Source organism: Ricinus communis, chromosome 7 (assembly GCF_019578655.1).
Source record: "Ricinus communis isolate WT05 ecotype wild-type chromosome 7, ASM1957865v1, whole genome shotgun sequence".
NCBI classification, from domain to species: Eukaryota; Viridiplantae; Streptophyta; class Magnoliopsida; order Malpighiales; family Euphorbiaceae; genus Ricinus; species Ricinus communis.
The window spans coordinates 2317306-2328622 of NC_063262.1; the positions used below are offsets into that span (position 1 = coordinate 2317306).

General features: G+C 33.9%; 1 protein-coding gene across 1 annotated transcript; it reads left to right on the top strand.

Moving 5' to 3' along the window:
- Positions 1 to 5804: 5804 nt before the first annotated feature.
- On the top strand, positions 5805 to 8452 carry LOC8260573. The gene is made up of 5 exons (XM_002522331.4): positions 5805 to 6031; positions 6134 to 6186; positions 7530 to 7706; positions 7834 to 7914; positions 7998 to 8452. The coding sequence occupies exons 1-5, from the start codon at positions 5975 to 5977 to the stop codon at positions 8164 to 8166; spliced, it is 537 nt and encodes a 178-aa protein (XP_002522377.1). The 5' UTR covers positions 5805 to 5974; the 3' UTR covers positions 8167 to 8452.
- The last annotated feature ends 2865 nt before the right edge of the window (positions 8453 to 11317 follow it).

Below are 11317 nucleotides of genomic sequence, written 5' to 3' on the forward strand. Positions count from 1 at the left end.
CCTCATCAATACAACTTGGTTCTTCAAGAATTTTCTTTTTGCTAACTGTATATATTTGATATTTGTGCATGATATTTTAGAGGTTTATGAATCCCATCCTTTGCTGTTGTGATCATGTGATGTTCTTGAGGTTGCTGAGCAGCTTCAGAACTAGCATGAACTGCACTTTAATTGTTTATTATCTGAGGAGTATGTCTAGATACTTCTGTCATTTCAAATTTGTTATGGATCCTTGGTGGTGTACTGCTTTTTGATGATTCAATATCCATTTCATTCAAATCTTGCAATTGAATTGAGGAAGACTTAGTACTAGAAACTGCTTCCATGGGAAAGATAGGAGAAGAACTGCTACTTCTTGACATTGTGAGGGGCTGAGTAGATTTTGGTTGTTGAGTTTTCGATAAATGAGTAGTTGGGAACCAAAGATGGTGCGTGATAATAGTAGTTGACTCAGGTTACTTAGTGTTTAGAAATCCAGCTTAAATGGGAATTCATTCTCATTGAATATCACATGCCTAGATATATAGATCCTTCTAGTAGAGTTGACATATTTATAACCTTTGTGTAGATCACTATAGCCAAGGAACACACACTTTGTTGTATAAAACTGAAATTTTTGGGTATGGTAAGGTCTTAAGCAAGGAAAACAAGCACACCAAAGGTTCTAAGGGTTGAGTAGTCAGGTTTCTACTAAACAACTTATACATAGGGGTTTGTCCATCTAGAACAGGTGTGGGTAGTCTATTTATAAGGAAAGTGGATGTTTGAAAGGCTTCACACCAATATCTCAATGGCATGTGTGCTTGAGCTAAGAAAGTAAGCCCAAATTCTACAATGTGTTTGTGTTTCTTCTCTGCTCTTCCATTTTGAACAGAAGTGTAAGGGCAATGAGTGTCTGTGATCAACCCCTTATTGTCTAACAAAGTTGGTGAAACTTTGGCACTCTCCTTCTATATCAGACTGCAAGTGTTTTATTTTGGTTTCAAAGAGGTTTTTAACAAGATTTTTAAAGTGAATAAATGTTGTTAAGGCATCAAATTTGTGTTTTAGGGGATATATCCAAGTGTACCTACTATAGTCATCAATAAAGTGTATGTAGTACCTATAACCAGAGGTTGATAGGATTGGAGATGGACCCCAGATATCAGTGTGCACAAGTTCAAGGGGCTTAATAGCATAAGATAAGGAGTTTTTGAAAGAAAGTAAGTGGGATTTACCAAGTTGACATGCATCAAAAAAAGATAAATTTTCATCGATCTTAATATTTTGATTACAGGACTGTAGGACTTGATTCAAGACTCTTTTTGAGGGATGACCCAATCTCTTGTTCTGATCATCTCTTTTTGATAAATTTCTACTACTGTTGCTAACTCTAGCAAGCTGAAATGATGGACTTAAAGGGACTCGACTCCTAGACAAGGGTAATCTATTTGACGCACTATTACTTTTTACAAACTTGGATAATATTGGACTTAGTAAGTTGTGGTGTCAAGCTGATATAATCCTTCTTTAATTCTCCCTCGAAGAAGAGCAGCTCATGTTCCCTTATCCTTCACAACACAACCACTATCATCAAATTCAATAATAATATTATTTGCAGCAATTAACTTTGACACACTCAATAGATTCTTCTTAATTTTAAGGACATGTAATATGTCTTTCAACAAAATAACTTTGTTATTATTAGAATGAATGTAACAATCACGAATATGAGCAATTTCTAACTTGTTGCCATTACCAACAATTAGAGTTTGATTACCATTGTACTATGTGCTCTTGTACAGAATGAAGGCATTATCTTTTACATGACAACATGTACCACTGTTAGCATACCAACCAGGATCATTTAAGCTTTCTAGACTTGCAACATAGGCTGAGTTGCCATAGCTGAAGTTTCCTTGAGAAGCATTGTTGTTGTTGTTATTGGTTCTCTTTTGTTCAGGAGGAGCACCATTGTAAGCTTCATCAAATCTATAGTGGCATTTGACAGCAATATGCCTTATTCTGCCATAAACTTGATAGACGAGCCTTGAGTTATTAAATCTTCCACCTCTTCCTTTAGACCTTCCTCCACGATGTCTTCCTTGGTTCTGGTTGTGAAAGCTATTATGCTATGAGCTTTGCTTTTGATTTTTGTAGTTGGTGTTTATGTTATAGTTCACTTTGTTGTTTGTGAATTTACTCCCAACATAATTAGTTGTGACCTGTCCCAGATTAATAAAGGCAAAGCCAACATTCATTTGCTTTAACCTTTTCTTATAGCTCAGTAGAATTGATTGTAGCTCTAGCCAAGTAATCTTATATTTCTCAGTAATTTGATAAACAACGGGATTATATTCATTTGAGTCTAAACTTGTTAGGACTTGAGACACTAAGTCATCAAGTGCAACTGGCTTCCCTACTAGGGCCATGTTATCAGTAAGTTTCTTAGGGGCTTTAAGATTTTCATCCATTTTCATACCTTCATTTTGCAATTTTTGAAATTATTTGTTGTATTAAACAATGACGGATCTGCTCTTTACACCAAACAAAGAACTCATGGCTTCCCACAGGTCTTTTGTAGTTTCATTCCCGATTACTTCAACTGCCAAATCTGGCTCTATTGAGTTGTAAAACTATCCAAGCAAGATTTGGTCCTGCACAACCCACTCATATTTAGGATTTTCAATGACTGCATCAACATCTTCAACATTGGCAATGAACTCAAGAGAACATATCTTTGCTCCTGTTATGAATTATATGAGTCTATTCCCTGTAATAACAAGTAGAACCAGATTCTTCCATGATAAGTAGTTTTCTTGATTTAGCTTCAGAGAGCAGTATGACCCAAGTAGGTTTCCTGTCGAGCTATTTGGTCTTGACAAATTTGTGATGCTATGTGAAGTGATTTTTGTATTGGATGGATTCTTATCTCTCTTTGATGCTTCACTCTTGTTTGGATTTGAATCGACTTCAGTAGAGGGAGTGTCTATTGTTTTGCTTGCAGTAGTCATAACTATTTGTTAGCTCTGATACCAAGATAAGAAATAAGAGAAATTGAAGGAAACCTCACCATATTGTGGCTGAGAAGAATAATTTATTTATATATTATCATAACTACAAGTTGCCCTAATCAATGAACTCATCCTGGCTATGCACGTGAAGCAATACAAAGAAAATATTAACATGAGATCTGCTGCCCATAATTACAAGCATAATAGAAAGAAGAAAAGACAAATAGCAAATAAGGACAATACATTAGCAGGCACACGACATGTAGTTTTTCCTTATAGCACATGCTTCTTCATCAAGTCTGTTCTAACTGTGTTTTCTTAGCAAACTTGGCAGCATCATCAAAATAGCCTCTTACACGCACACATATATGTTTCTAAAACACAATCCAAATTTTGAAATTGTACGACTATGTCATATGATGATTTACCCATTCATTTTGAGCTGATCCAAGGAAGGGTATCCATGGCTTTCCTGAAATGTTCTTTTATAATTATAGTCGTATCTTATTGAGGTTAATAAATTTTTTATAATTGGTGCAAAGAGATAAATAATATTTAAGATTTCTAATCCAAATTAATCATCTAGAGATTAGGAAAGAGCTATCTACTTTAAATTTTAAAATTGTTGAAAATTTTTATACCATATTAAAAGTTTTTATATGCTCTTCTACTAATTTATTTTTCTAAACGAGTTTGCTTTCTATTGTAAAAGGAAAGAAAAAAAATGCAAATATAATCCTTGAAACACTAATGTAAATCACATACACTCCTATATTATTCTTACCTTTGACAACTATCTCCAATTGGATTTGTTTTAGATTAGGTACCGCCCCATTTAAGTTTTGAGTCAAAACTTCAGTTTTTTCTTTTAGCCACCGTGGAGCATTTTTTTAGATCAGTAAGGATCCCTTTTTTTTTTATATATATATATATATATATTATTTTATTTTGATTAACAAATACAAATGTTTAAAAATTATTTATTTATTTATTATTATTAAGATTTCTTGATTTCTTTTCTTTTATTTATAAAATTTCTTATTCCTTTTGCTGTGACAATTTTGATTTTTTTTTATAGAATTTTTGATTATATTCTTTATGAAATTTGAATATTTCTTTATGGACGCATTCGTTAAATTTGATGGAGTTATTAATAATTTTTTTTGTTGATATTCTAATAATTGAACTCATTTAAAAATTAAATAGTGGATTTGTGGTTTAAAATAACCACTAAATGAAACGCATAGATCGCTGAGTTACAAATTAAAATAGCTCTATCAATGCGATTGAAGAATATAAACATAAGTTTTTGCGAGATATTTTTTATATATTTTTTAATAGTAGTGATCTTTATTTTTATTATTAATTAAGTTATAATTTTTATTTTTCAACAAATGAAAGATTTATGATCCTTATATAAAAAGAAATATAAATCTGAAAAGCTTATAGACATACTATATTTTTCTTTTTGAATTATTAATTTGTTGATATTACCTAATAAAACATAAATAACACGTGGATTTGCGAGGTAGTAGTCTAATTTAATTTGAGTTGTCCTTTTGCTGGAATAAAGTGGCAAACATATTTATAATATGAAAAGATGATTAGTAGTAAAATAAGATATATAATTCATCTGACCAAACTTGTCAAATTCCAAGACTACTAGAAGTATTCGAACCCATCCCTCCATCCACCGTCCTGTTCTCTGAACCTTACTTCCAGATAAAGTAATTAACAAAAAATAAAATGAAGATCTATTCAATGACAGATTGTTCTTTTGACATCAGATAGGTTTGACCATATGATGGCTGTGACCACCCAATATTTCTCAGTTACGTTACTCTTTTTCTAATCATCTTTTTTTATACATTCCTCCTCTTTCCTCTTTCCTCTTTCCTTTTTTCTTTTTTTTACCATTTTAAGTTCACAAGGCCCATTTGAATTAACTTCGTTCCAATGCTCCAACTTGCATTAAGAGACTAAATAATAATTTTCTGCCGTTTTATTAAGTGAAAGCAACTGATAACATGACATAGATATAAATATATATATATAGATAAATCATACATCACCGATCAGACGAATCATTAAAACTGTGTTCGAACATTATTCTTAACAGTCAAAATTAAAGATTTAAGACGAGATTGACGAAATAATAGTAAAATTACTAAAAAATATCAAAAAGATATAAGAGTTAATTCTGCAATTTTATTATAATAGTTCAGTAGGTCAGAACACGTGACTACTCTAAATTTTTATGACATTATATTGATATTTTATATTACTTTTTCGAAGATGGATTTATTTGTATTATGTTAAGTTTTATGTTATATGTAGAGTTTACAAACTCAAAATCAGTTTTTTATACTTAGATGATTTGTTCTATCCATTTATTTTTATATCGAGATTTAAGACTCTATCTTTTTTTTAAGTGAAAGGTCGAAAGTTATCTCATGTATATATATATATATAAATTTTATGCTACCTAAGACGTTAAGAGATCATTCCCGTAAGCGGATAAATGTATCTCACATCATTAAATTTTTAATTTAGTAGAAAAGTTATGTAGAATCCGGGTGCAGATTTCAAGTTCGAAGCTTCATTTCCTCCTCCTTATTATAAGAAAAAAGGTAAATGTATTCAACCATACTAAATGGAGATTATGTAATTTTAGAGCCATTTAATTTTTGTACTAACAAAACAACATCAGTCTATTGGGCGAATTCAATTTTCATTTCGTAATATCCTTCTATATATTTATATATTGGACCGACCTCACTCGAAATATCCGGTCAGCTCAACTTTGATCCTTAAAGAACTAAAGCCCAATAAGCCTAACAATGAGCTTGACATGGACACTTGAAGTTTCAAATAACAAGCCTGACTAACTAAAGAACATGTTCACTAAGCTCAAGCGCAGCAATTTTCTTAAACCCTAGACCTCAATATTGTGGAAGACAACATCAAAAATCAAATTCAAAATGTCTGATAGAGAAGATTCTGATTCAGATGCACCAGAGGAGTTCACATCAGAACAGGTTTTTTGTGTTCCTTTTCGTTGTTGGGTTTTGTTCTTTCAGTGTTCTTTTTGTTCATAAAAATAGAGCTTATAAGTGTTTTCTACATCTTACAATGTTCAGGCAATAAAGCAGGATGAAGTTATAAGAAAAGTTCAGAAAGAAAATAAAGCTAGGTACTTTTCTCTCTCTTTTGTAAAAATCGTAACTTTTTCTTTTTATCTTTCACTGGCTGGTTTGATTCCGGGAATTTTTTCTAGTACCTATTCATGATCCGTGATTGTTCCCGGGGGTAAATATGAATGATATTCCCGTAGGATTGCTGATGAAGGTTTGCAAATTCAATTAAAATTTTAGTCTTTTAGAGTAAAATGCAGAAGAAAAAAAAAAAAGAACGACTGTCAAATTGGGGTATCTGCCTTCCTATTCTATCTTTTTCCTGGCTTTAGTTTGTCAAATTTGGCAATGGGATTTTGGTGTCCTTAAGAATGAAGGTGTCAGTTTCTTGGTCGTTTTGCCTTATTTTATTGAGATTAACACTCTTCATTACAGACACTATAGCCTCCTTTAGCTGAATTAGAATGGTGGAATATAGTGTTCTTGCCGTATTTTATAAAGTCCCCAAATAGGAGTCTTTTCTTTTATTATGTTTAAAAAAATTATGCTGAATTAGGCGACAGAGCTAGCAGTTTCATTAGTCTTCTTGAATTGCTATGGATGTGAGGTTCATGTCTCTTATAGTTACAGTATATTATTGAAGCATTTGTGCTGGAACTTGGTTGTTTTAGTTGTTAGAGGTTTAGGCTACATTAAGGGAGCCTGCATTTGTTGATAGTGACTCAACCATTCATCTCTGGGTTTAATAGACCTTGTTGATGTTAAACTTTAATAGAGTATACCTAACTGTCCAGGCTCATGATGTGGTTAGATCTGTTGGGGAGGTAATAGTGAACTTCAATCTGTTATCATGGAGGTGTTTTGGTCTGGTCTAAGAAAATATTCTAGTTTCAGCTATTAGAATCTGAGAAGACATAACACATTTAACCTGTTCTTCCACAACCTTAATATTAAAGATATTGCGGAATGGGGGGAAATTTTAGAATTCTTTTTATGTAGGTGAGATTTCCCATGCAAGGTCAAGCGGATAATGCCTGCAGAAGGGGAGTAATTGTCAGTATTGAAATATAGGAAGTTATTCATTGATCCCTATGTCACTAATTACCACCTCTGTCAACTACAATTTCCCCCTTTCTTTGTGTAATTTTCTCTCCCATTCGATGATAAACATAGAATATGAAATTTTCATAGGTCTGTACTCTTTCATAATCTTAATTTTGAAAGAGATATTCTTTTTCTTTTTTTCTAAGTATAATTTCATATCTCTTTTCAATGTTGTAAAATGCACCCAAACAGTGCAGTATCTGTTATTATCTCGTTAAATTGCTCTCCATACAGAATAATTTCTGTCAAATAAATGAAACAATGTAACTATTGTATTTTACGGATGTCTGCTGTATAGAGTTGCTCGTGAGGGTAAAGAACGCCGCAGACAATGGGCACAGAGGAAAACCCCACGACCATCTAAAGGAGATGATAATGTACAAAATGTAAAGGAAACTGAAACAGAAAAGGAGTTACTGGATACTGCAGAAATGCTTCCCAATGACATTGTTCAGCTGCTTGCAGCTCGTGAGAAGTATTTGTCCTCTCTCTCTCTCTCTCTCTCTCTCATACATGCACACACTGTGCATGGATTAGGACCTTTAGATCTTTAACTAAAGAGTTTGTAATCAAGAGGACTTATTCTTTTTTCTGTGTGCTAGGAAAATTTTCTTATCCGACTCGGAGGATGAGAAGGTTGAGGCAGAGCTGCCTCCAAGAAAGAAAAAGCTCAAAAGTTCAGGGTGAGATATACTGGAAAGCATATTTTCATGATAAGAATAGCTTTGGTAACAGCCTAGTTATGTTATTGAATTGTGATATCCAGGATGGAGACTGTTATCTTGAAGGATATGTCACCTCCGCAATGCTTACAGAACTCCTTGCAGTTTTTGAAGAAAAAGAAAATGCAGGTTTCAAGATCGTCTTCTGTTTTGAACAACTCCAACCAAGCACTTCGCCTTATTTCTACTCTGGGCTTGTTAAGTAAGAAATGACAAGCTTGTTTGTATTCATGTTATGTATTCTTTTGTGATATTGAGTACCATAAAACCAGTGCATGACCAGAAGAGGTATTCATTATTTCATATGCGTTTCACATGCTCATTCTATGTCAAAGCTATTCTTAGATTGCTCTCAGCTGCTTTACTAAAGCACATTTTGTATTGGATGAAATACTGCAAGGCTCCTGTGGTATCTTCTGAGGGGATTCTTAACCAATTGGCAGTTTGCCTGCAATAGTTTGTAGCCTGATGAGGAATGAATCTTAAGATGGATTTATAAGTGGCTAGTCTTTCTGTGGCACTATCTTTATTGGATTCCAACAGTATCTCCTACTCTCCTTCATCTCATTGGCATTTCAAAAAGTAACGAACCTTTGTGGGAGAACTAGTTTGGTCGCTTAAAAGGCAACCATTTACAAATTAGTCCAATCAGTATAATTACGAGTTGTTGAAAGGCTTTGCAAAGAGAAAAAAAATTGTAAGTATAAATATGGAGTCAAGAGTTTGTTTTTTCTGTAAAAAGTAAAATTTATCATATGCGCAGAAGGAAAGAAAGAGCATTGCTATTGTGTCCCAATATGTCCAAGTGCATATCTGTCGCAAAGAGTGTTTATATTAGAGATGCATGTAGATAAAGAAAACCGTCGCTATTTAATACCTCTTCAACGGATTTGCCTTGTGATGGCGAAGATATAGTGACAGCCTGATACCATCCGTCGTTAAAGCCATCGTCAAAAGAAATTAATTTGGCAAGTGAAAGCCTTTTGTTTTTTTTGTTCTCATTTTCCTCTCTTTGCCAGCGGTTGTTTCAGAACCCATTCAAGTGCATAATACTATACTGGTTACACCTTTCTTCTATATTACACGCATATAAATATGCATGATCAGCTTTTGTCTGCGCATATACTGAAGTCTTGTGTATAGCTATATCATGACCCTTGCTTATAATAAAAAATGAAATCATTTAAACATTATATATAATCTTGTAAATATGCATATCCAATTCTCTTCATATTAAACATGACAAATGGCATTTTCTTTTCATGGAGATTGGTCATAAGCTACTCCAAGCAGTGTTACAATTAATACAATCAGGTTATGTATGCATATATACTGGTACAGCTGTTGCGTTCCTGCTCTTCTTCTGTCCTCTCAAAGACACATGTGATGAACAACCCAAATAAAGAGAGACACGATACAGAAGTTCAAGGACAGGAGAAAACGTCTTGAAGGTCAAGACCAGCAGAGTTGTCTGAGACGAAGTTTACATGTTCTGAGCTTCCCGCTAGAGCTTGGAAAACATTTCTTAATTTGTTCAAGCTTTTATGGTGGCGGATGCGTCTGAGGATAACCTCTTTGTCTAAAGCCTTGGAAGAAGAAGAAGAATGAGATGATGATGATGATGATGATGATATCAAGTGAAGCTGGGTACTTATAGGACCAAGCTCAACCTGTGTCTGGTTTTCTTTGTCCTCTGATGAGAGAGATTGCTGAGATTGAGAAATCATAAAAGCCATATGATTTTGTCGTGCTGAGAGGGTGTTTGAGATATAAGCGAATGGTAATAGCAAATCGAATGTCTCATATATATAGAAGAGGAGAGGGTGAGGTTTCAGACTTTCAGTGGGAGCATTCGTTTTAGTTTAGTGGTTTGATGGGTACCCCGAAATCAGTGGGTATCTTGAAACGTGCATGTACTTAGCTAGTTGTTGGGATTTTAAAGGTGACAGCAACAGCCTTTTATTAGTTAAAAAATTCTTCTATTGTTTTCATGGTTTTCGCAGCCATTTTATACTCATTTTAATGGAGAAAGCCACGGCTGTTCTGGGATTTAATTGGATGTAAATGTTGACTCACAAACAACATTGAAGTGAATAATGGAAGATTGAGAATCTTATTTGAACTCCATTGAAATTGTGGAGATGGAATAGGATGGAAATGTATTTTATTATAGTTGTTATATTCTAATGCCCCTTTTAATAGCCCAATTAAGTCACATAGTCGAATATTATAATTGTTTTCCACAGTATATCACATAATAGAACATATACTAATCCAAGCCTTATTTTCTTCAACCATCATCTTCTTCAGAAAATAATACATTTTTACACAAAAAGTAATTGAAGCTTACAAATTATTGTATCAAATCTCAAGATTCCCAGATCTCTCTCTCCCTCTGTCAAATCCCAGAACTCATCCTCTTTTTGTTAAAAGTAGCACCATAAAATCTTCCCCATCATGGAGACCAAGCCTCATGTCAGAAATACTAGGTGCTATGGCACCTGGCACTTTGCCGCCATATATGGGAGGATAACGTTTTAAAAGTGGGTAACAGATAGGTCTGACAGACGAGTACCATTCGGCTTAGGGCCGTGTTCCGAGATACGTATATGTCACTTGCAAACTTACAAAAGTAGATGCATAACTCTTGTTCTCGATGGTGTGCTAACACACGCAAGAAATACATTTCCTTTTTAACTCATTTGATCTCAAAAAGATATTTAAAAAAAAAAGAAAAAAAAAAAACGAAACCAATATTATTAAAAGTGCCATGGAAGTTTTTATTTGGGGATCATTTTGTGTGAGACAAAAGATGCGGCCTTTATCCAAATGGATGCTTGATGTTGACAGGATCAATCAGATATTGCATTTAAAAGGGACGGACAAACCTAGCAAGATCCTAAGCCAAAAAACAGTGGACTATTCAGTTGGTACTGGGCTAAACCAGGGGCGCTCTGATGGCGCTTGCTTTTAGTGTTTATTATTGTTTTCTTTTTCCCTGAAAAGATGCAGCAGAAACGCGTCCCTTTAGCTGACCTGATTTTTTGCTTTCAGTGTCCATTTTCTTGCATGTCTTGGCATTTTGCGAGAAAAATATAAACAGGATAGGAGAATACACTATCCAGGCTTTCCAGTATTTTGCGAGTTTGCAGCTTTTAGAGTAGGATAATTAACAAAGCAAGTGATTAATATGATATTGGCTGCAGAGTAGATGGATAAGTACCCTGCACAAAAAGGCTAACCACACAGCAACGATTGTGATAAAAAGCCCCGATGATAAAGCTGGTTTTAATGCTACAGTAATAAACGCCACCAATTCCTGAAATCTGCATCAGAAGTCCAAATTGTATAGGCAGATAGAAAA

Excerpts from the sequence above, each read along its gene's own strand:
- LOC8260573 (XM_002522331.4), top strand. The coding sequence starts at position 5,975 with ATGTCTGATAGAGAAGATTCTGATTCAGATGCACCAGAGGAGTTCACA. Across the intron at positions 6,187-7,529 it reads CAGAAAGAAAATAAAGCTAG|AGTTGCTCGTGAGGGTAAAG; the intron begins GTACTTTTCTCT and ends TCTGCTGTATAG. Across the intron at positions 7,707-7,833 it reads CTGCTTGCAGCTCGTGAGAA|GAAAATTTTCTTATCCGACT; the intron begins GTATTTGTCCTC and ends TCTGTGTGCTAG.